The 25138-nt window shown below is 48.9% G+C and overlaps 1 protein-coding gene across 1 annotated transcript in view; it reads left to right on the top strand.

The window, feature by feature from the left end:
* The first annotated feature begins 1701 nt into the window (after positions 1-1701).
* Positions 1702-25138, top strand: part of UBE2R2 (ubiquitin conjugating enzyme E2 R2) — a 70333-nt gene continuing 46896 nt past the window's right edge. Inside the window, exon 1 of the mRNA XM_066616981.1 lies at positions 1702-1933. Coding sequence (XP_066473078.1) covers positions 1757-1933 — 177 coding nt within the window. The 5' untranslated portion in view covers positions 1702-1756. The remainder of the gene's footprint in view (positions 1934-25138) is intronic.

The raw sequence follows: 25138 nt of genomic DNA, 5'->3' as shown, positions 1-25138 counted from the left end.
GTCCATACTAGGTTCGGCAGGGACTGCTGCAAGCGTTACCCTCCCTTCACACATGTGCGCACATTCCATGATCTTTTCTTTCAGTTGCTTTTGCCTTTCAGTTGGTTCATCATTCATTATCTTGCTGCTGTGGAAGCTCATTTTTATCTTCTTCAGTGTGGGTGTTTTCCTGTGGCCATTCCTGTAGGTCTCCTGATGCTTCTTCAGTTGCACTGATGCTTCTGCTGGCCTCAAGATCTGCTTCTCTCTGCAGCTATTTCCAATCTCTTGCAGTTCAGTCGCACCAAAGACTTTATGTGCACAGCAAAGCGTCTCTGGTCTGCAGTCTTTGTGGCTGACCTTGTATCAGGATCTTTTTCTTTCCAAGGCTGCTACATCTGCTTGAAAGATCCTGCTCTTCCTGGCCCAGAGGGGCAGCAAGTGTCACAAGGGGGACTTCCAGCAACATCACACTCTGGTGGTTCCCCCCAGCAGCCCTGCTGCCTGGCTGCAGCTCTGAGTCCGGCGGCCACTTGTCCCCAGGCGCCCAGGAACTGCGCGCCTGCTACACTCCCTGCTGACCCTGGTACGGACTTGGCATTCACTCTGCTCTCCATACTGGGCGGGCCAGAGGCCTGCCTGGCATGGGGGCTGTGTAGTTCCACCCCTGCTCCACTGAGGCAGGCAGGCCCCACCAGTGCCAGGGAGTGTGGGGGGTGGTGGTGGTGGTGACAGCGATGGAGGTTCTCAAGAGGCTCCCTGACGAGGCCTGCCAGGTTTCTCTGCCCCGAGGGGCTCGCAGTCCCAGGCCCTGGCGTGGACCTGGTGTGCACTTTGCTCTCCGCACCGAGCGGGCCTGGGACTCTTCAGCAAAGGCCTGCCTAGGCTTCTGCACCTACGGCCCTGTCCCACTGAGGCAGGCAGGCCCCACCACTGCCAGGGAGTGTCCCGGGGGGTGGTGATGGAGGTTCACGAGGCTCCCGCAACAAGGGAGCAGGTGCCACTGAACTGAGCTGCTGTGCTCCTGTACAGATACAGGGCGGGAGGTGCTGAAGGAAAAGCCGGCTGGAGGCGGGGCGGTGGGCGGGGCTCTGTGGAGGCCGCGTCCAGTCAGAAAAGGCGGTCTCAGAGGGCGGGACACTCTGAGCCGAGGCGGCCAATGGGGAGGAGCGAGCCTGCAGGCGCGCGGGGAAGGCGTGGAGGGCGCTGTCCAATGGGAGAGCACGGTCGCGGAGCTCGACCAATGAGCGGCTCGCGTCGCTGAGGAGGCGTGTCCGGGCGTGACGGGCAGCCAGAGCTAGGACAGCGCAGAGGTCCGCGCCGGCACGTCTGCGGAGGCATTGCGAGCCCCCGCGCCGGCGCCCCGGGAGGCTAGGGGCAGAGCGCGAGGCGGAGGCGGCTGCGCGCGCAGGGGGCGGGGCGTGCTCGGCGCGCGTGCGCACTGAGGTCACTGGCCGAGCGGCGGCGCCGTCACAAAAGGAAGTGGCGGCGGCGGGCGCTGCTGCTGCTAGAGGCGCGGGCGGCGGGGAGCGCGAGGCCGCCACCCAGTCCGGGCGCGAGCGCCGCCAGAGTCGCAGCCGCCAAGCGCGCCCTCCCTCCCGGCCCAGCCCAGCGGACGGTCCCCGAGGCGCGCCGGGGCGGCGAGGCGCTCGGAGCCCGGGGGCGGGCGGGCGGGGCTGCGGCTCCGGGCCCGGGTCGGGCGGGGCTCGCGGGCGCCGCCTCCCTCCGCGGCCCGGCCCGGCCCGGCCCGGCCCCCCCCGGGCGCGGCCTGGCGGCGATGGCCCAGCAGCAGGTGAGCAGCTCGCAGAAGGCGCTGATGCTGGAGCTGAAGGGCCTGCAGGAGGAGCCCGTGGAGGGCTTCCGCATCACGCTCGTCGACGAGTCCGACCTCTACAACTGGGAGGTGGCCATCTTCGGCCCGCCCAACACGCTCTACGAGGGCGGCTACTTCAAGGTGGGCCTCGGCCGCGGCGGGACGCAGGGAGGGAGGGAGGGCCTGCCTGTCTGGGCGCTGCGGGGCCTGCTGCGGAGGGCCGCGCCTGGCCTCCCTGAGGCAGCGGCACGGCCACGCGGTGCCGAGCACCGCGGGGGGAGCGAGCGTTTCTCTCCCCGCCTGCCAGTGGTCTGCGGAACTCCCTGCCACAGGACGCGGCCACGGCCCGGGCGCTTTTCGGGGAGCATTAAGCGGGGCTGGCCACGGGCGCTCTTCCCCGCGCATAACACCAGCACCGGGGACAGCCACGCGAGCTGAGTCTGGGGAGTCTTCGGCAGGCAGAAGGAAGTATTTCTTGAGCCAGCGTGTGGTCGGCCTGCGGAACTCCCTACCACGGAAAGTGGTGGCAGCGCCTGGTCTGGGTGCCTCTCAAGGGGGGTTGGGCAAGTTCTGGAGGAAAAAGTCCTCTCGGGTCCTAAGCCGTGGTAGGCACGTGCAGGTTCCGGTGAGGCTGCCTCTGGTTGCCAGATGCGGGGGGGGGGTGCCACCGTGCCTGTTGTCTTGTGTGCGCCTGGGGCCTTTGGTGGGAAGCTGGACTAGGTGGGCCTGTGGCCTGACCCAGCAGGGCTCTTCTGAAGCCTGTTCTGCCGGGAGCCTCAGTGCAGCAGGTAAGCAGATCCCTTGGAGCCGGTCTGGGTACGGGGAGCAAAACAGAGGCACAAAGTCTCCGTTCTTCTCCCCACCCAATGGCTCCAAGAGGAGGGTCTGCATGCGCACTGCACCGAGGCTCCCTGAAGAACTCAGTCCTTGGCACCCCCTCTAGCTATGCTGCTGCTGAGCAGGGCCATGGAGTGCTGCACCCTACAGCCCTGGGAGGCAGGGAAAGGAGAGCAGCATGAGGCCCCTTCCCAGAGGCCCCTTCCCAGGTTTCCGCAGGTCTCCTTTGTCTTCCTCAGCTCTACTGTTTGGCCAGCAGAAGTGACTCCTTTGTTGGGACTGGGCAACCCCCATCCCCGCCCCTCAGCTTTGGTGAGTGACAGCTGACAGGGACCGTCCCTTTGCAGGCATTCCCTCTGTCCCTCTTCACCTTTTACCCTTTCAGGGGTTCCTTCTTGTTTTGTGGGCCTCAGAATAGTCCCCTGCCCCAAGGGCTGTGAAGCCTGTCACCTGCATGGACAGAAGAGCATTTTCCTGGCACATAGCTGGAGTGGACATGCAAGGCAGCGCTAAGGTGACGGGTTTCACAACATAAGCATATGACTGGCTGCCTCCCCCTCTTTACTGCCCTCAGGCCTGCTTTGTCTTGAGGTGTCTCTGGGTAAAGCTTGGGGAGACCCTTCCTCCCACCTTCTTGAGCCTTCTGTGCTCCCCTGTGTGACATGTCTGAAAGGGCTGTCTGTCTTCTTGGTCTTGCTTATCCTAGGAGGATTTCCACAGCATGTTGGAATCTTTCCAGCAACTATCTAAATAACTTCCTCAAGGGATGCAGAGCATAGAAAGGGACCCTTTGCATTCCCACTACCCAGTCATGTTGGTGCAGGTCTTTTTCTTCATTGCTTCTGCTCCTCTCAGGATATCTGTATTTCTTATGTCTGCCTTGTATGTCTGTCCCCCAAACATTGAAGGCTGGCAGAGTTGCTTCATATACCAATGCAGGAGAAATTGCTTTGTTCTCCTGATTCTCTTCACCCCCCCCCCCCATAAATCAGAATATGGGAACACAGGAAGCTGTGCGGGCATGCGTTTTTCAAGATCGAGGTGGTTGGTCTCCCTTTTCTATAGATGTTGCAGGCCATAATTTAAGAACTCAAGCATGGCTTCCTGTTGTATGTGCCATTTCTTCCTTTTCCAGAGTGAAATGGGCCCCTGAGGCCCCCCTGCCCCATTGCGGTCCAGTGTTTTAAATAAGACTTGAAAGCTGAGGACTTGGATGCAAAGAAGTGCAGTACTGATTTTGTGCACCCAAGGGAGATTTAGACTTGAGTAAGAAACACAATGTAAGCTCCCTATGCCGAAAAGCAAACTTCTTCTGAAACTGAAGAAAGTTTGAAAAGCAGTTTGTAAAATGGCATGAGGATGCCCCTTTCAAAAGAAGCCCAACCAGGATTTCAGTTGGAACCACTATTTTTTTTTGCTCTGTCTTCTTATGTTGGTTCTGTTCTTCATTGTGACTCTAATTCCAGCTTCCTTATGTTTTGTATTGCCCTGGTCAAGTTGGGGTGGGAGTTGCAGAGGAGAACTTGCTTGGTTCTTTTCTTGAACCTTGGAATGCTCAATTTTCTTGTGCAGAGGAAAACATCTTGATGGGGGGGGGAGATTCTAAATGTGGCTTTTAAAACATTGGAAACTTTTTTGATGGCATTATTAAGATACCATATCCTGTGACTTGTTCCTAAAAGCAGAAATGGCTTACCTTTGCTCCTGGTGAAATGTGAATTGGAGAGTATCTTCCAAAGTTATTTCATTTTCTAAAGACTTTCAGTGTTGAGGAAGCCACATTTCATTCTGAAATAGGGAGAGTGATAAAGTACTTGGTTCCAGTGAAGTTAAGTGGTAACCCAGTGGTATTCAAACTGGGGCGTTGCAACGCCCTAGCCTGTGGGTCCTGACCTCTGCCCCCTTGAGGGGCGGGGGGCAGCCAGGAGACAGGGGGAAGGCAGCAGCGTGATCACGCTCAGGGAGGCTTGGGTGCACTTGCCCAAGCCTCCTGCAGCCTCCCGGGGTTGCTAGGAGCCCTGCACAACCTTTGGCAGGGCTCCCCAGGTCAGGAAAAGTGGAGCGGTTGCACCCCGCTCCGCAAAACTGGAAGCGGAGCATGATTGCTCTGCTTTCCCTTCTGATGGGGCTGCAGGGACTGGGGTGCACTCACCAGTCCCTGCAGCAGCCGTCCCTGTGTGCGGTGAGCCCTACGCAAGCGCATGCAGGGCTCCCCAGGTCAGGGAAAGGGAGAGTGGGGTGATTGCGCTCCACTTCCGGCAGAGCAGATTGCTCTACTTTCCCTTTCCCTGACCTGGGCTGCCCTGCAGGTGCTTGCACAGGGCTCCCCACACACAGGGGCGGCTGCTGCAGGGACTGGTGAGTGCATCCCAGTCCCTGCAGCCCCCTGAGTGAGGCAATCCCTGCTGCCTCCCCCCCCACCCTCGCAAAGACTTACTGCAGGTTTCAAACACCTGGAGAGTTTGAAAACCTCAGATGTAACCTCTTATTGGCATATCTAAGAGAACCACATTCTATCCTTGTGCTACATAGATGTATATTCTTTAATCTTCAATTACTGTTACTTTTGCGTGAAGGTTTAGCATCTTGTTCTTTTTTAAGAAAACATGTTGGTGAATCAGCTTGTGTTGACAGACCTCAGTGAGCATTTTCACTTTTACGTAGGTACCATGGAGATATTCAGAGCAGCTTCCATTAGCATTAAAACAATGGAATTGCTTCCAGAAATGACATAAGAGATAAAACTGACCATGTTGCTTGTTTGTCAAAATAAGAGTAACCTTGTAACTAGATCCACCTTGTTTTCAGGTGGTATGGGAATGTGTCTGATGCAGCATCTGCAGTTATAGTTTAAAACACATATGAATGAGCTGCTAAGGATGTTCTGTTCAAATCTTGCCCTAGCAATTACTGAGCTCTATCTAGGACCTTTATATAGCATTCTTTTTTCTGCCTAGCCCATTACTGTTTCTGTTCTGGCTTGGGTACTCCTGGGACCAGGGCTGTTAAATCCTTGGCATGACTCCCAAGTAGATAACCCAACAACAAGGTAATTGAACCCACCTACGGTAACAGTGTTACTGTATAGGGTGAAGACTCAACACTGTAACCCAGTGTTTCTCAAACTGTGGGTCACAAGTCAATTTCAGGTGGGCCCCATTCATTTCAGTATTTTATTTTTAATATGTTACTTGATACTACCGTGGTATGTGACTGCTTTTGGGGAAATGTCAGACATCTGTACTTTTAACAGGTTACTATGTATATTCTTTTAACAATGATAGTAAATGGGACTTGCTCCTGGGTAAGTGTGGGTAGGATTGCAGCCTAGGATTGCTAAAAGTTTTCCTGCTTGATGATGTCACTTCCGACGGGTCCTGGCAGATTCTCATTCTAAAAAGTGGGTCCCAGTGCTAAAAGTTTGAGAACCACTGCTGTAACCTGTATGGCCACCTGTTGACTGAGGAGTTAATGGTGCATCAGTAGACCAGAAGTGGGGTATTGATCAATTGATTGCAGTCAGACATGTGTAACTACATGTTCCTTCATGTGATTGGCAACTTTCATGTATACAGTGCAATCTTAAACATGTTTACTTGCAAGCAAGTCATGCTATGTTATTTGGAGGATGCACTCTCCCCATTTAGGAAATGGTGTGTCTTGCTCCGCATTGTAACTGTCTACAAAACAGGCTTGTTTTGCGACAATTTCTCTTTAATCCAAAGTTAAAAGTTATGGCATTTGAACATAGTGACATGTTTGTATAACTAGATATAAGTTGATTATGGTGGTCTGCTATTCAGTTTCCATACTTTAGCCAGGTTGGGGTTATATGACTGGCACGTACCTTCCTTTGCTATGATTCTACCAATGCTTTGTATGCTTGACCGTTCCAAAAGATAGAAACAAATTGTCATGTTGATTATGAATATACTTTTATACTGGGCAGCGAAAATGAAGGGGTAGGTCAACATTCCTTGCAAGTATACTGGAGAGACGTGGAGGCAAAACTTTTGCCATAGGACCTTGAAAATGGCAGGGGGCACATGCGAAAGTGGTGTCTGTGACCTGGAGTGTTTTGGAGGAAGAGTGAATGATACTAAAGAGGACCAGATTTGAAACATTTAGCGTTCTGATTCCAAGTGTAAAAAAGTTCTGGTGAGAGCCTTGTTGCATAGACAGGATGTTATTTGCAAAATGAGAATAATTTGTGAGCACCTTTGTTAAAGTGTCTTAAGAACATGGTTGGTATACTGGTTCAAGCTAAGGTCTGATTGTTGGTCTAACTCAGGGGTGTCAAACATAAGGCCCATAGCCCAAATGCAGCCTCCAGAAGCAATTTATCTGACCCCCATGATAGTTGCGCTCTCCCAGCTTGATAATTGGGCTCTCTCATATCTTGAAAATATGAGCTAGATTTACTCATTTCTGTCATTTGCAATTAATGAGTGTGTGTGAGAACAAAGTGCTTATTTCTGGTCATCATCTGTTTAATGATGTCACTTTCTGCTTAATGAATCACTTCTGGTCCTTAGCAGGCACCATGAATGCTAACTTTAGTCCTCTATATGAAACAAGTTTTACATCCCTGATCTAACTTAACATCTCTCCAAGTAGGCTGTGATAATGATTGTGTCTCTCTCCCCCCCATTTGTCCACTTTGTTTGGTATATTGCCCCTCTATTGGGAGTTTGATTTAGCTTAGCTATTGTGGCTACTGGCTTTTGATATTTATTATCCACAAATGTATCAACATCATTCAAGCCAGTGACCATGAGAAGTATGTTCAGTTGGTTGTTGAAGTCTTTTTTCCAGCTGTTCAGAATCTGTTGCCATATTTTATTTGCATAGCCCAAAGTTCTAGCACAAGGAGAATTTTCTCTAACCTTTTCCACACAGTTCTATTTTGTGTACTATTGTATTGTATTGGCAACCTTCAGTCTCCAAAGACTATGGTATCGCGCTCTGAAAGGTGGTTCTGGCACAGCGTCTAGTGTGGCTGAAAAGGCCAATCCGGGAGTGACAATCCCTTCCACACCGGGAGCAAGTGCAGTCTGTCCCTGGTCTGTCTCCCTGGCTATGGGCCTTCCTTCTTTGCCTCTTAGCCTCAGACTGTTGGCAAAGTGTCTCTTCAAACTGGGAAAGGCCATGCTGCACAGCCTGCCTCCAAGCGGGCCGCTCAGAGGCCAGGGTTTCCCACTTGTTGAGGTCCATCCCTAAGGCCTTCAGATCCCTCTTGCAGATGTCCTTGTATCGCAGCTGTGGTCTACCTGTAGGGCGCTTTCCTTGCACGAGTTCTCCATAGAGGAGATCCTTTGGGATCCGGCCATCATCCACTCTCACGACATGACCAAGCCAACGCAGGCGTCCCTGTTTCAGCAGTGAATACATGCGCTTGTTTGTGTACTATGTGCCTCATATACAAAGATAACCAAATCATTAGGTTATTTCCTTGGTGACTAGAAAATTAAAAGATGGTGCATATTTGCATATACTAATTTTATTTTATTTTATTTTTAAGTTATTCTTTCTGTGGTCTTATTGGAACCCAAAACAGGTTCCGACATTGGAAACAGTATCAGTGAAACAACAAACACATCAGTAAAACAGTGAACACCAGTGCAACAAAATCCCCATTAAGTGTTTAGATCCCACCTTCTATCCTTGGCATGGTTCAAGGTAGGTCATGGTGTAGAATAATAAAACAATTCCACAATCAATATAAAATGCAAAGCAATAAGAGCAGTCAAAGGCAAAACACAAGAACAGGAAGTCTGAAACCAGAACAAGTATTTATTTTATTTACTATACTTTTATCCCACCTTTTTTCTCCCTAAGAGGACCCGCTGTTCGGAACCAACACTACTAAACACTTGGCAGAAATAGTTTTAAGATTCCTACAGAACAGGAACAAGGTAGGAGTAGTCTTACAATGCAGTCCTAAATCATGTTGACTCAGAAGTAAATATCACTGTATCTATGTGGGCTTATTCCCAGGGAAGCTTGTGAAGAATTGTGACCCTAATATTATTGTAGGGAGTTCATAACCAAGTAGGGCTAGGTGCCATAATACTTGAAAATAACTCTTCTCTTGCTTGTAACTGGGTCATAGTCTGGTGCAAAGTAAGCCAAGTTACACAGAATAGAGGGTGGAAGGGGCTTCATGTCCTTTCCCACATTTGAATCTGCTTCCTTTTGGAGATTTGCAGTGACACCAAGGGCATATCTGTGCTTGTTGATCAATAACTTGATTGTTTCCTTTGAAAGTAAGAAGGCCTGCCCTTTCCAGACATGCAGCCCTCTGAAGGCTTTAGTTGCCCTTCACTGTCTTTCCGTCTATGATATCTGTTTTCAAATGCATTGAAAAAACTATGCCATATAATCTGTGGCCCAGCCATATTTTGAGAGAGTTTGAATCTGCTTCAACTCAAGATTCAAATGGGTTTGAAGCCCACTCTGAGGAGTTGACACCAGTCATTGAGGAAAAGAGGAGAGCTCAAGCAGCATACAAGGCCTGTCCCAGTGAGCGCAACCTGCAGGTCCTCCGAACTGCTCGCAGCAAAGTCCAACAGACTGCCAGGAGATGTGCTAACGACTACTGGCTCCAGCTCTGTTCCGAGATACAGATAGCAGCTGACACTGGCAACATCAAGGGGATGTATGACGGTATCAAGCAGGCCCTAGGTCCAACACAGAAGAAAATTGCCCCTCTGAAGTCTGCCACAGGCGAGGTCATCCAGGATCGGGCGCAGCAGATGGAACGCTGGGTGCAGCACTACTCTGAGCTATATTCCAGAGAAAATGTAGTCACCGAAGAAGCACTGAACAACATTGAGTGCCTGCCTGTGCTGGAAGAGCTTGACAGTGAACCAACCCTAGAAGAACTTCACGTGGCCCTGGACTCCCTTGCCTTTGGCAAGGCACCTGGAAAAGACAGCATCCCTGCTGAAGTCCTAAAATGCTGCAAAGAGATCATCGTCACTGAGCTGCATGAAATCCTCTGTCTCTGCTGGAGAGAAGGTGGAGTACCTCAAGACATGAGGGATGCAAACATCATCACGCTGTACAAGAACAAAGGTGACAGGGGTGACTGCAACAACTACCGCGGCATCTCTCTCCTTAGCGTTGTAGGAAAGCTGTTTGCCCAAGTTGTACTAAAGAGGCTCCAGGTACTTGCAGAGAGCGTCTATCCAGAATCGCAGTGTGGATTCCGAGCCAACAGGTCCACCACTGATATGGTATTCTCCCTTAGACAACTGCAGGAGAAATGCAGGGAACAACGACAGCCACTCTTTATAGCCTTCATAGATCTCACAAAGGCTTTCGACCTGGTCAGCAGAGACGGCCTCTTCAAGATTCTCCCCAAGATTGGATGTCCACCCAGGCTCCTCAGCATCATCAGATCTTTCCACAAGGACATGAAGGGCACTGTTGTCTTCGTTGGCTCCATATCAGACCCTTTTGACATCCGAAGCGGAGTGAAGCAGGGCTGTGTTCTTGCACCAACCTTGTTTGGGATTTTCTTCGCTGTCCTGCTGAAGCAGGCCTTTGGAACTGCAACAGAAGGCATCTATCTCCGGACCAGATCAGACGGAAAGCTCTTCAACCTCTCCAGACTGAGAGCAAAATCCAAAGTCCAGCTGAAATGTCTGCGTGACTTCCTCTTTGCCGACGATGCAGCTGTCACTACCCACTCTGCCAAAGATCTCCAGCAGCTCATGGATCGTTTTAGCAAGGCCTGCCAAGATTTTGGACTGACAATCAGCCTGAAGAAAACACAGGTCATGGTTCAGGATGTGGACTCACCTCCCTGCATTACAATCTCTGAGCATGAACTGGAGGTTGTCCATGACTTTGTGTACCTTGGCTCAACGATCTCCGACACTCATTCTCTCGATACCGAGCTAAACAAGCGCATCGGTAAAGCAGCTACCACGTTTTCCAGACTCACAAAGAGAGTCTGGTCCAACAAGAAGCTGACGGAACATACCAAGATCCAGGTCTACAGAGCTTGCGTCCTGAGTACACTTCTGTACTGCAGCGAGTCATGGACTCTTTGCTCACAACAGGAGAGGAAACTGAGCACTTTCCACATGCGCTGCCTCCGACGCATCCTCGGCATCACCTGGCAGGACAAAGTTCCAAACAACACAGTCCTGGAACGTGCTGGAATCCCTAGCATGTATTCACTGCTGAAACAGAGACGCCTGCGTTGGCTTGGTCATGTCGTGAGAATGGATGATGGCCGGATCCCAAAGGATCTCCTCTATGGAGAACTCGTGCAAGGAAAGCGCCCTACAGGTAGACCACAGCTGCGATACAAGGACATCTGCAAGAGGGATCTGAAGGCCTTAGGGATGGACCTCAACAAGTGGGAGACCCTGGCCTCTGAGCGGCCCGCTTGGAGGCAGGCTGTGCAGCATGGCCTTTCCCAGTTTGAAGAGACACTTTGCCAACAGTCTGAGGCTAAGAGGCAAAGAAGGAAGGCCCATAGCCAGGGAGACAGACCAGGGACAGACTGCACTTGCTCCCGGTGTGGAAGGGATTGTCACTCCCGGATTGGCCTTTTCAGCCTCGCTAGACGCTGTGCCAGAACCACCTTTCAGAGCGCGATACCATAGTCTTTCGAGACTGAAGGTTGCCAATACAAAGCCATATTTTGAGAGAGTGGCATTGCAACTTTGCTTTTTGGAATTGGCTTTCATTGGTGCAATGTAATGAGCTGATATTTCTGGCAAGATTTCTGTTGTGAATCCTGAAGAGCTGCAGGGCTGCAGCCAAATAATATTTCAGCAGTGTTAAAGCTGGCGTTTTCTGAGTTCTGCCTTATGAAAGGCAGCTTACAAGTTAAATGTAAGCTATGTAAAAACAATGAATAAAGTTATTAATAAAAATGATAAAAGAGTAGGGGCAACTCTTCAGACCAAAATATTTTTACAGAGGGCAGGTATCACCCAAGACAAATATTTTGAGCCCTTGCTGAAAAGCCATTAGGGAAGGGTAGTTTTTAGTTCTCTTGTAGGGAATTCCATAATTGTGGTATCACTACATAAGAACATAAGAACAGCCCCACTGGATCAGGCCATAGGCCCATCTAGTCCAGCTTCCTGTATCTCACAGCGGCCCACCAAATGCCCCAGGGAGCACACCAGATAACAAGAGACCTCATCCTGGTGCTCTCCCCTACATCTGGCATTCTGACTTAACCCATTCCTAAAATCAGGAGGTTGCGCATACACATCATGGCTTGTACCCCATAATGGATTTTTCCTCCAGAAACTCGTCCAATCCCCTTTTAAAGGCGTCTAGGCTAGACGCCAGCACCACATCCTGTGGCAAGGAGTTCCACAGACCGACCACGCGCTGAGTAAAGAAATATTTTCTTTTGTCTGTCCTAACCCGCCCAACACTCAATTTTAGTGGATGTCCCCTGGTTGTTGTATTATGTGAGAGTGTAAAGAGCATCTCCCTATCCACTCTGTCCATCCCCTGCATAATTTTGTATGTCTCAATCATGTCCCCCCTCAAGCGTCTCTTTTCTAGGCTGAAGAGGCCCAAACGCCGTAGCCTTTCCTCATAAGGAAGGTGCCCCAGCCCCGTAATCATCTTAGTCGCTCTCTTTTGCACCTTTTCCATTTGCACTATGTCTTTTTTGAGGTGCGGCGACCAGAACTGGACACAATACTCCAGGTGTGGCCTTACCATCGATTTGTACAACAGCATTATAATACTAACCGTTTTGTTCTCAATACCCTTCCTAATGATCCCAAGCATAGAATTGGCCTTCTTCACTGCCACCGCACATTGGGTCGACACTTTCATCGACCTGTCCACCACCACCCCAAGATCTCTCTCCTGATCTGTCACAGACAGCTCAGAACCCATCAGCCTATATCTAAAGTTTTGATTTTTTGCCCCAATGTGCATGACTTTACACTTACTGACATTGAAGCGCATCTGCCATTTTGCTGCCCATTCTGCCAGTCTGGAGGGATCCTTCTGGAGCTCCTCACAATCACTTCTGGTCTTCACCACTCGGAAAAGTTTGGTGTCGTCTGCAAACTTAGCCACTTCACTGCTCAACCCTGTCTCCAGGTCATTTATGAAGAGGTTGAAAAGCACCGGTCCCAGGACAGATCCTTGGGGCACACCGCTTTTCACCTCTCTCCATTGTGAAAATTGCCCATTGACACCCACTCTCTGCTTCCTGGCCTCCAACCAGTTCTCAATCCACGAGAGGACCTGTCCTCTAATTCCCTGACTGTGGAGTTTTTTCAGTAGCCTTTGGTGAGGGACCGTGTCAAACGCCTTCTGAAAGTCCAGATATATAATGTCCACGGGTTCTCCCGCATCCACATGCCTGTTGACCTTTTCAAAGAATTCTATAAGGTTCGTGAGGCAAGACTTACCCTTACAGAAGCCATGCTGACTCTCCCTCAGCAAGGCCTGTTCATCTATGTGTTTTGAGATCCTATCTTTGATGAGGCATTCCACCATCTTACCCGGTATGGATGTTAGGCTGACCGGCCTATAGTTTCCCGGGTCCCCCCTCTTTCCCTTTTTAAAAATAGGCGTGACATTTGCTATCCTCCAATCTTCTGGCACCGTGGCCATTTTGAGGGACAAGTTGCATACCTTAGTCAAGAGATCTGCAACTTCATTCTTCAATTCCTTAATAACCCTTGGGTGTATGCCATCAGGGCCCGGTGACTTATTGATCTTTAATTTATCAATGAGGTCTGAAACATCAAGCCTGCAGAAAAGGCTTGCCCTCACATTGCTGTCCCTCTAACTTGGGACAAAGGTGGCATTTGTAGGAGAGCCCCTCAGATGACCTAAGACAGCCTGGAATGTATGGGAGTCATTCTACTTGTCAGCATCCTCTAGGACAGGGGTCTCCACTCAGTGCAAGGAGAGGCTTTTCCTCCACAGCAGAGGAGACATCCTGTGTGTCTACTCAGTAGTAAGCCCCATTACAGCAGATGAAGCTTACTCCCAGGAAAGTGTGCCTGGGATTGCAGCTGTGGAGCCTGCTCCTATGCGTGTCTACTCAGTTGTAAGCCCCATTACAGAGGATGAAGCTTACTCCCAGGAAAGGGTGCCTGGGATGGCAGCCTTGGCACCTGCTCCTACGCGTTTCTACTCAGTTGTAAGCCCCATTACAGAGGATGAAGCTTACTCCCAGGAAAGGGCACCTGGGATGGCAGCCTTGAAGCCTGCTCAAGGCCAAGCGCAAGGACAGGTGAGTGGGAGCCCGTCTGTTCCAGAGTAAGCCCTGATGTAGTCCCTGGGCTACTCCCAGGAAGGTGTGGAGGGCTGTATCCTCAGCCTCCTCCTGTGCAGGTCTACACACAAGTAAGCCCTGCTGTAGTCAGTGGAGCTTCCTCCCAGGAAGGTGTGGAGGGCTGCAGCCTCAGCCCCCTCCTATGCAGGTCTACTCACAAGTAGTTAGGCTTCCTCCCAGGAAAGTGTGGAGAGGACTGCAACCTGAGAGCTCCAGCCAACTTGTCTGCTCAGAAGTCCCATTGTAGTCAGTGGGGCTTACTCCCAGGATAGTGTGGAGAAGGTTGCAGCCTGAGTGAGGGCAGGTAGGGCAGAAGCTGGCCTGTGGTTCCCCCCCTCCCGCGTAGGTCTGTTTGACCTTTAAGCCAATGGGGCTTACTCCCAGGATAGTGTGGAGAGGGTTGCAACCTGAGTGAGGGAGGGCAGGCAGGCAGGGCAGAAGCTGGCCTGTGGCTGCCCCCCCTTCTTCTCTTCCCCACCTCTGGAGTCTGTGTCCTTTTTTCCTTCCAGCAGCGTGCCTCTGGAAGGTGGGGGGAGTTCTTTAGTATCCATGTAAGATAAGCAGATGTCATAACGGCCATATGTATTGGAATCCTGGAAGATCTGGTGAGGAGGTAGATGTGGTGTCAGCAGTGGCCCCTTTAAGGGTAAGGCCTGGGCATCCAGCAGAGTGTGCTGCACAGCTGCAGCCACTTGAAGGCAATAGGGCCCTCAGGGATATAAGGAGCACCTGAGGAAGGGGGTGTGGGTTGTAGAAGGAGTGCAGGTTGGAGGTAGGAGAGGAGACTGACTGGGCTTATTGATTTTGACTTGGATACTCTGACTGATTTGACTGACTTACTTTGGAATCTGATCTTGGACTATGACTTGGCTTATTGACTTTGGACTGTGCCCTGGATGCTCTGACTGATTTTGTGACTAATGGACTGCTGGAGTCACTGGAGTTTGGTGTGTGGCTGCTGTGCCCAAGACCTGCTGAGGACCCAGGGTCTGCTGTAGTGGTGGGAGGCTGCTGGCAAGAGAGAGGACCTCTGCAGGTTGAACAGGCGGGCTACCCTGGAGGTGGGGTCCAGCAGGACTGCAGGGCAGAACCAAGGTCATTTGTTGGGGGAAAGAAAGGGAGCTAATTTGCTTAAAGTGGGCCTAATTCTCCAGGCAGAGAATGGCCTTGGAATCAGGCAAAATACCATAGAGGACCAGGCGTCTGAAAACACAGGACAAGAATGTGTGACAAAACTAACTAAAAGCTACAAGAGGGGGCTACATTATAAAAATGGGACCTATAAGAGCATAAAGGTGAAAAAAAAACTATATATGCAGTATTATCTTCATTGTAGATGTCAAAAGGGTTTTGTGGCTCCTGAGGTTTTTTTCCTCCGGAAGATGGGTCCAAATGGCTCTTTGAGTGTTTAAGGTTGCTGACCCCTGCTCTAGGACTTGATATTGTAGCTCACCAGGATCCCTTCTGCTCACTCCATTCCTAAACCAAGGTAATTGTATGAATTGGTCAAATGGTGCTGATTCCACTCTACAGCTGCCCCCTTGCTTGCCGTTTTTGTGAAATCTGCCTGTTTTGATCCTCTGCTTCCATTTAAAAGGTACATATTTATTTACTACATGACTAAAGTTTCTTAGAAGTCTTTGAGCAAACCTGTCAATGAGTTTTAGTTGGTGTAATCAAGTAGATCACCATGGCTTTTCTTTGCTGAAGATGTGCTAATGCTTGTTCTTGTTGGACTTCTGTTACTATGAACATCTTCAAACAATTACCTGGAAAACTGATCTGTAGAAGAGAGATTATTCTAGCATGAGGTTTTATTTCTCAAAGGGACCCTTTGCAAAAATACCTCTGGAGCCCAGGAGGCCAGGTTTCATGGACTTTTTAGAATTGTTTTGTCTTCTGGGAAATGTTAAGGTAAACAGAATAAGATATAAAAGTCTTTTTCAGTGTCAAAGACTTTGTTCTGTCTTTTTGTGTATTTATAAGTCTCAGATTTCTGTGTCCAAAAAAACTGGGGGGAGCCTGAGTGTGCATGCTTTAAGCTAATTTGAGAAGTGGTAGAAGTAGGAAGTAGGCTTTGATGTGGACTTGGTAGCATAAACTGAAGGAATGTGGCTCTTGTGATCACCTTGTTGACAGGCTTCCAAAGGCTCCTCTGAGTGAAGTCCATGCAGAAGGTTACTGTTGATCATCATATTGCAGTGGGCTGTTGCTGCAGGACTTTGTCTTCCTGCTCAAACAAGGCTGCTGCTACTCACATTATGGAATTCTAATCTAGGTGTTTGGTGATATGGCCTCCATGAACATCTGGCAGCTTGATTTTGTGTTTGATCTCCCCCTCCTTTTTATATTTTTTCATTTTTATTTGGTGGGTTATGGCCTTAATACAGCTTGTCATTTACCACTGGATCCTGTTTGCTCTTTCAGGTTTTGTTGAGAACAAAGGTATCTGGGTGGGATGCCTGAAACTCACAAGTGTCTTTCCATTATCCCTGCATGTGTCTGGCAAGTAGTGTGTGTGCATGGAGGGGAAAAATCACACCCTTTCAAAGTTCACTGTTCAACGTTTTTCCCCCCCCTCCAACATCCCCTAGCCCAGGGCTTTTCAAACTGGGGTGTTGCGACGCCCCAGCCTGTGAGCCCTGGCCTCTGCCCCCTTAAGGGGCGGGGGCAGCCTGGAGGCAGGGAGGAGGCAGCGGCGCGATTCCCCAGGATCGTGCCGCCCAGGGGGGCTGCAGGGGCTTGGGTGCACTTACCCAAGCCTCCTGCAGCCTCCTCAGGCTGCGGGGAGTCCGACTTGACCTGCAGCAGGGCTCCCCGCAGCAGTGAAAGTACATAAGAACATAAGAGCCCCACTGGATCAGGCCACAGGCCCATCTAGTCCAGCTTCCTATATCTCACAGCAGCCTACCAAATGCCCCAGGGAGCACACCAGATAACAAGAGACCTCATCCTGGTGCCCTCCCTTGCATCTATCATTATGACATAGCCCATTTCTAAAATCAAGAGGTTGCACATGCACATCATGGCTTGTAACCCATAATGGATTTTTCCTTCAAAAACTTGTCCAATCCCCTTTTAAAGGCGTCCAGGTCGGATGCCGTCACCACATCCTGTGGCAAGGAGTTCCACAGACCGACCACGCGCTGAGTAAAGAAATATTTTCTTTTGTCTGTCCTAACCCGCCCAACACTCAATTTTAGTGGATGTCCCCTGGTTCTGGTATTATGTGAGAGTGTAAAGAGCATCTCCCTATCCACTCTGTCCATCCCCTGCATAATTTTGTATGTCTCTATCATGTCCCCCCTCAGGCGTCTCTTTTCTAGGCTGAAGAGGCCCAAACGCCGTGGCCTTTCCTCATAAGGAAGATGCCCCAGCCCAGTAATCATCTTAGTTGCTCTCTTTTGCACCTTTTCCATTTCCACTATGTCCTTTTTGAGATGTGGCAACCAGAACTGGACACAATACTCCAGGTGTGGCCTTACCATCGATTTGTACAATGGCATTATAATATTAGCCGTTTTGTTCTCAATACCTTTAATAATGGTCCCAAGCATAGAATTGGCCTTCTTCACTGCCGCCGCACATTGGTCGACACTTTCATCGACCTGTCCACCACCACCCCAAGATCTCTCTTCTGATCTGTCACAGACAGCTCAGAACCCATTAGCCTATATGTGAAGTTTTGATTTTTTGCCCCAATGCGCATGACTTTACACTTACTGACATTGAAGTGCATCTACCATTTTGCTGCCCATTCTGCCAGTCTGGAAAGATCCTTCTGGAGCTCCTCACAATCACTTCTGGTCCTCACCACTCAGAAAAGTTTGGTGTCATCTGCAAACTTAGCCACTTCACTGCTCACCCCTGTCTCCAGGTCATTTATGAAGAGGCTGAAAGGCACCAGTCCCGGGACAGATCTTTGGGGCACACCGCTTTTCACCTCTCTCCGTTGTGAAAATTGCCCATTGACACCCACTCTCTGTTTCCTGGTCTTCAACCAGGTCTCAGTCCAGGAGAGGACCTGTCCTCTAATTTCCTGACTGTGGAGTTTTTTCAGTAGCCTTTGGTGAGGGACTGTGTCGAACACCTTCTGAAAGTCCAGATATATAATGTCCTCGGGTTCTCCTGCATCCACATGCCTGTTGACCTTTTCAGTGAATTCTACAAGGTTTGTGAGGCAAGACTTACCCTTACAGAAGCCATGCTGATTCTCCCTCAGCAAGGCCTGTTTGTCTGTGTTTTTTGAGATGCTATCTTCGATGAGGCATTCCACCATCTTACCCGGTATGGATGTTAGGCTGACCGGCCTATAGTTTTCTGGGTTCCTCCTCTTTCCCTCTTTAAAGATTGGTATGACATTTGCTATCCTCCAATCCTCTGGCAGCGTGGCCATTTTCAGGGTCAAGTTGTATATTGTCCTAAAGCGGAAGTGGAGCGCGATCGCTCTGCATTTACTTTCACTGCTTAGGGGATCCCTGCTGCAGGTCGCGCCGGGCTCCCCACAGCCTGGGGAGGCTGCAGGGGCTAAGCGCACTCAAGCCCCTGCAACCCCCCTGGGCGCAAGATCCTGGGGATTGCACCGCTTCCTTCCCCCCGCCCATGCAAGTACTTAGTGGCTCTCAAACTCTCCCAGAGAGTTTGAGAACCACTGCCCTACCCCTTGAGAATGTTTTTTAGTCGCTTGGGGCATCTTGACCTCCCCCATATATAAGGGCTTCAGTTCACTGTGCAGAGTTGTTTGTACTCTTGCTGCTCCCCTAGTTAGTGTTGCCAATTCAGAACTGCTTGGGATCAGATCATGTGCATCTAGCTACTACGTACAGAATGAATTCATTAGTTTCAACCCTAGCAACTCTCAAATGCTTTATATTAAAGTATTTCTGAATCCTGTTCTTCAGATTCTTTTTTAAAAACTGGAAATGGTGCAGATTGGATCTGGCACCTTTTGTATGCAGAGCGTTTGCTATGACCCTTGGGTATTGCTCCTCTCTTTCACCACTTCTTACTTGGTGTGAAATGTCTGGTGACTGCAAGTGGCAATATTTAGGTGGCAACTGGAGAGATGGTGGGCCATGTTGCTCTCGTTCCTGATGGGGTAGACTGCCTTCTGCAAAGTCTTGAGTGATCTGAGACAGTGGAGAACCCTAGTCTCTTACCTAGAAGTAACTGTCTCCCAGGAGACCAGGCAAGCGGTGATCTGTTGACCTGACTGGTGATGGATGCTGTGATATGCCATGCTTTAGATATGCTCTCCCATCCCTAGTCCATTAAAACTGCAGAACTAATGTCAAAGGTATTTTTACAGTTGTAAAAAACCTCTTTCTTCAGTTCTTTGTGCATTAAAAAAACAACAACAACCCATTGGTCCAGTGAACCAATGTTCAAGATGCTTGGGTTAAATCAGTGGTGTGGTTCTTTCTCCAGCATTGAATATATTAATGTCACTTCATATACAGCCAGTAAACTGGAGCGATGCAGTTCGTCACCAACTGTACTTTTCAAGCTATAGCTGCAGAGTTGCATGTTTGAATACTTCCTTGGGAAGCTGGCTGGAATTTAGGGGGCTTTAGAGTGGAGGGGTGTTCCTTCTCTGTGGAGGAACATGTGCTCTTCTCCCCCTCCCTTGCAGTTTGATGTGAGAAGAATCAAGCTGTAAATTTTTTTTCTGGTTTCAGAACCAGAAAGCCAGAAGACTAACTCTGGATAACTAAAATGGAAGTAGGGAGTAGTTCGAGGGAAGCATATCGGTGGTGCTGCTGTCCTTTCCCTCAAAGTCTGAAAATAAGCCAGCTGGTTATGCTAATGCATCTTTGTGCCTCACTTGAGATAGGTTTGCATTTTCCCTCCATGCCCTTTTAAGATTGAAAGAAGCATGCTTTAGTGACAATAACTGGGTGGAAGCATAAGAATGGCTGCTTGAAATGTAATCTGATGCTGGGGCAAGGTGGCCTAGCTGCTGCTGCCCCACAACACCTAAAGCTGCAGACCTACCCCACTAAGCCCAGATAAGACTGGACAAAACTGGGCACATTCTGTTTCCTACCCATATTTTAGAGGGACCTGCTGCATTGGTGCTGCTTCTCTAAACTAAGGTGGTGCCTCCTTATCCTCAAGGGTTCCGTTCCAGGACCCCACACAGATACCGAGTTCCGCATGAAATCAAATCATGTGAATTTTGGGTACCACTGAACTCCAAATGCAACCACAGCCATTCTGGAGCCTGTAGAGAGGCCCACACATGACCTGTACGGGCCTCATGTGGAACTGGACCGAAAACCAGAAGTGCCCTTCTAGGACCACCGGAGGCCATTCCAAAGCCTGTAAAGGCCATGCACGGGCCCTTGGAGGCTTCAGGTTGGGCCAAATCTGGCTCAACACTGCTACGGGGGACCTGCTTTGAGCCAAATCCACAGATCCAAAATTCATGGATAAGTAGGCTCAACCTATATTTGAACTGGTGAGTTGTGGTGTGGAATGATTTGCAGGCTGCAGAGCAACACCTCATGAGTAGAATAAACTTTAGGTTAAAAAAGCCTTTGCAGTCCAGAAAGAGCAGAAGATGATTTTCAGTGGCAGCTTGTCAAATAGACTGCCGTTCTTGCTGCAGGCACCTCCTCTTGGGTCTTATCTAGTCAACTTATTTTCTGTATGTTTAAGACTTTGGGTCCCCACCCCCAAAATGAGATTCTTAACATTTGACTTTGAAAAAGCAGTGTAAGGGAGTAATCCCAATTTGGTTTGAAAATATTGTTGCTGTCTGAACAATGAACTCCTCTAGCTCAGTCGTTATGGAAAGTGAGGGTAGCATCTGTACTGAGGCATAATTCTCCCATGCTTTGCAGTGGCTTCCAGTAACCTTCAGGACCAACTTAGAATCTTGCTTTTAATTTATACTGCCTTCATGTTTAAAGCCATGTTTGTAAATAGTAACTTGCCTGATCACATGTAGCAATTTAAAATCCTTGAAATTGAAAACTTTCATACTAGTAATAGTTGGGGTATTTTGCAGGGTTCTTAACCCCTTTCTGCCCTTTTCTGCCCTGCCCACATGTGAACCTTGTGTATATGCAGTGTTGGGCAGAAATGGCTTATGATGGCGGTCCCTTTATAGCTTAATGCACTGGAAATTTTTTGTTGTAATGCAAATAATATTGATGTTGTACACCTGCTTTGGAGAGATGTAGTCCTTGATTCTTTGGGAACTCCCTCCAGAGATCTGCCCCATGTTTTCTTGGTGATATTTTACTTGAGCAGGTGCCTGGATGAGCAGGTGCATGTAACTGATCACTCTTAAATATCTGCTGCTTCCCTAGGACCTTCCAGTTAAGGCTGATACTAAATCTAAATACTGGTTGCCTGAATCTCCCTATAAATTACTATGGCAATTCTGTACCTCTGTATATAAAACCAGTGGAAACTGGTACTAATCTGGCTTATAGTTCCTATCTCCTATAGTTTTCTATAGGTGTGTGACTGCACTGAAGTAGTTTAACACAGTTTGCACTGTGAATGTGTCTTAAACTCTTCAGTAATTATACTGAAGATTCAAAGCTTGGTAGTCAGTTGCTTTCCTAAGATGGTATCTTACACTAGAAAACAGAGCTTTGGTGCACAGATTATTGCACAATATGATGTGCAAAGTTTAGTGTCCCCTGGCAAGATGACCAGAGCTTTAGATTTTGTAATTGGCAGTAAAATGAAACATTGTTATACACTTTTAAAAGAATGGTTCAGACTTTCAAAACAGATTACCAATAAGAAGTATCCACCATACATTGTATTTATGGCAGGTGTTGGCAACCTTTTCAGCAAAGAGGCTGGATATTCAGCAACTGTGTCATCACCAAACTTCTCAGTTGCTCCTAGAAGTGGCAGCATGGAGCTTGGCTTGGAAGACAAAGCCTCCCACCCAATTTGCCACATGCTGGACAGAGAATGCCAGGATGCATGGCCCAGGGACTCTGCCAGTCATTTTTGCTGCTCCCTGTCTGACATGCAGCAAATTGGGCAGGATGCTTTGCCTCCAAGCTGAGCTCCACACAGGCTGGATCTGACCCATGAGCTTTAGGGTTCCTGACTCCTTTATGTCTTGTGGTCAGGGTATCTAAGGGATTGCTTCCTCTTGTATGAAATACCACCCTTGATGGCCATCTGCATGTGATGCCATTATCCAGGGCTCAGCTGCAGCAACTGGGGGAGGAGTCTTCTCTGTGTGCCATAGTTATGGAACCCCCTTCCAGCTGGCAACCTTCAGTCTCGGAAGACTGGTATTGCGCTCTGAATGTTCTGGAACAGTGTCTAGTGTGGCTAAATAGGCTGATTCGAGAGTGACAATCCCTTCCAGGCTGGGAGCAAGTGCAGTCTGTCCCTGGTCTGTCCCCCTGGCTATGGGCCTTCCTTCTTTGCCTCTTTGCCTCAGACTGTTGGCCAAGTGTCTCTTCAAACTGAGAGAGGCCATGCTGCACAGCCTGTCTCCAAGCAGGATGCTCAGAGGCCAAGGTTTCCCATCTGTTGAGGTCCATTCCTAAGACCTTCAGATTCCTCTTACAGATATTCTTGTAATGCAGCTGTGGTCTACCTGTAGGACGCTTTCCCTGCATGCTTTCCCTGCAGGAGTTCTCCATAGACGAGATCCTTTGGGATCCGGCCATCGCCCATTCTCACGACATGACCAAGCCAACGCAGATGTCTGTTTCAGCAGTGTATACATACTAGGGATTCCAACTCTTTTCAGGACTACGTTTGGAACTTTGTCCTGCCAGACAAGGAACCCCCTTATTGAATTAATAACTTGTGAGAATCAAGATGTGTATCTTCTACACTACCATTCTTTTTTTTTTTTTTGCCTACTCTTATAAGTTGGTGTATTTTAATTTGTGGATTTTGTTGTGCATTATTAGAAGTATTTGAAAATGTTGTTGTTTTACTCAGAAGTAAACCCATTGTTTTCAGTAAGATTTTGGCTTTAATCCTGCTTACTAGAAGCACTTGGGAGTTTATCACAGGCATTGTCTTCTTGGATGTCTTGTAATTCTAGGCTGTGGCTGTCTTCAAGTGATGGAACTAGTGTGTAAAATTTGGACCAGCTGTCCTCTGGGCAGTGGCTTGAGTGAAATGAGTAACTCTCTGGCAGCTCAAGGTATGTCTAGAGAGCAGGTATTTTAGGCCAGACTTTGAAATAAGTTTTCATCCTGCTAATGACATTTCAGGAACTTGAAAGGAAGACTGCTAGATTACAAATGGCTGGTGCTCACTAACTTGCATATCTTTTAAAATGCTGCTTACTACCCTTCTCCCAAAGGGCCCAAAGTAATGTACAAAAACAGCCAATATTGTTGCTAGCTGTAATTGATAAGCTCCATACTAGCAACAGTTATTAACAGAGCACAACTGACCAAGAGAACTAAATATAAAAATGCTTTCCTGAACAGCCACTGAGCAAAGACTTGCACAAGGGGGCCTGCTTGACCAAGGGCTAGTGCAGCTGCCAGAAAGGCTCTCCTACTTAAGGGTGCCTGCCATGCACTTGATAAATGGTCTCAAGTAAAGATCCATGCTAGTAGCAAAGTGGGGAGAGGCAAAAGTTTATATGTGGGAAAAGATTTTGAGTATCCGGGTCACAAACTAGATTAACTCCAAGCTGGTTAGGGCTTCGTAGGTCAAAACCAGAACCACAGATTGAGCCTGAAAACTTGCAGGTGGCCAGCACATACTTGACAATGTAGGTATTGAATGACTGTGATGAGCTGTCCAGTTAGAACTTGGCAGGCTACATTTTGCAGTAGCTTCTGAACTGTCTGCAGGGTCACCCTGACATGGAGGGCTTTACAGCAATTCAGTCTGGAAGTGACCAGAGAATGGACAACTGTAGCTAGGTCTGACTTCTCCGGCAACAGTCAAAGTTGATGAAAGGCACTCCTCAGCATCACTGCCATAGGTGCTTATTAGAACTGGATCAAAGAGCACCCCCAGTCTGCAAACCTCTACTGGAGGGGTCCAACTCATTTAAATCTATCCTGAGTTGATTGAACTCCCCCTGAAAAAACCAGCATTTCTGTCATGTGGATCAAGCTTCAATGTATTTATACCCATCCAGTCAGGGCTGGCCATAGGATTGATTAGGCCCTGGGCAAGGAATGCTTGTGCCCTCCCCATGTGACTTGTGCAAGATTGGGTAACCTAGCGGCTTTTTAAAATTGAGAAGCTTGGAGACTGAATGTTGCTGTTTTGTCCCTTCCTCTAACACATTTTCTTTTCACTGCATTTTCTTCTGACATAATGGTTAGCTGATAAAAAAGTTAGATATATGTGTATAATATGACTTGCTGATTATTTTGAATACTGATAGACCACTCCTTCTGTGGAGTCTCTCCCCCCCCCCCCCCGTTTTGCCTAGGAGTGTAATAGGCTCTTTAGCTCTTTAGCTCTTTAGCAGTGGCTGGGTAAAAAACATAGAACAAAGTACCTGTCAGTTGCTGTTTTTCTACACCGCTCTCTTGCTTCAATTCTGGGCTCCCAATGGAGCCTTCCTGGCTGTAGCTGCTGCTTCCCTCTCTCCAGGTCTTTCTCTTTTTCTTTTAACCCTGTTCCCCCTTTCCTGGTAGACTTGCCCGTCTCCGGGAATCGGTATTGCACTCCTGTAGACTAAAACAGGCCTCCAGAAGTTTCCAACATAGCCACAAATTGAGGTGGAGAAGGACAGGGGTATCCCCCTGTCTGAGAGGATACCCGTCTAGGATAGGGATATCAAATATAAGACCCGTGGGCCATATATGGCCTATAGAAGCTCTTTATCTGGCCCATGTGATAACTGGGCTCTCCTTGACTCTGCTGAGACACTGGGAGGGAGAGACTGAAGGAGTTCTCAGAAGCCAAGGTATGCTACAGGGGAAGGGGCAGAGCAGGAGGTGTGAGGGGCAGAGGCTGCCGAGGTGCTGGGAGAGCCCAATTATCACCCAGGTTGCCCTTTCAGCAGCACTGTTCCTGCCAAGGCATCCCTTAGCAGGCCACCTCTCGGCTGCTGCGCTTCACCTTGGCAGGAGCAGTGCTGCTAAAAGGGCAACCTGGGTGATAATTGGGCTTTCTGCTTTCTTGAAAATATGAATAAGATTTGCACATTTTCTTTTCCGTCATTTTCAGCTAATGTGTTTCTGTATGAGAACAAAGTGCTAATTTCTGGCCATCATCTGTTTAATGATGTAACTTCTGGTCCCCAGCAGGTC

Source organism: Tiliqua scincoides, chromosome 2 (genome assembly GCF_035046505.1).
Source record: "Tiliqua scincoides isolate rTilSci1 chromosome 2, rTilSci1.hap2, whole genome shotgun sequence".
NCBI classification, from domain to species: Eukaryota; Metazoa; Chordata; class Lepidosauria; order Squamata; family Scincidae; genus Tiliqua; species Tiliqua scincoides.
This window is presented reverse-complemented; position numbering and strand designations above follow the sequence as displayed.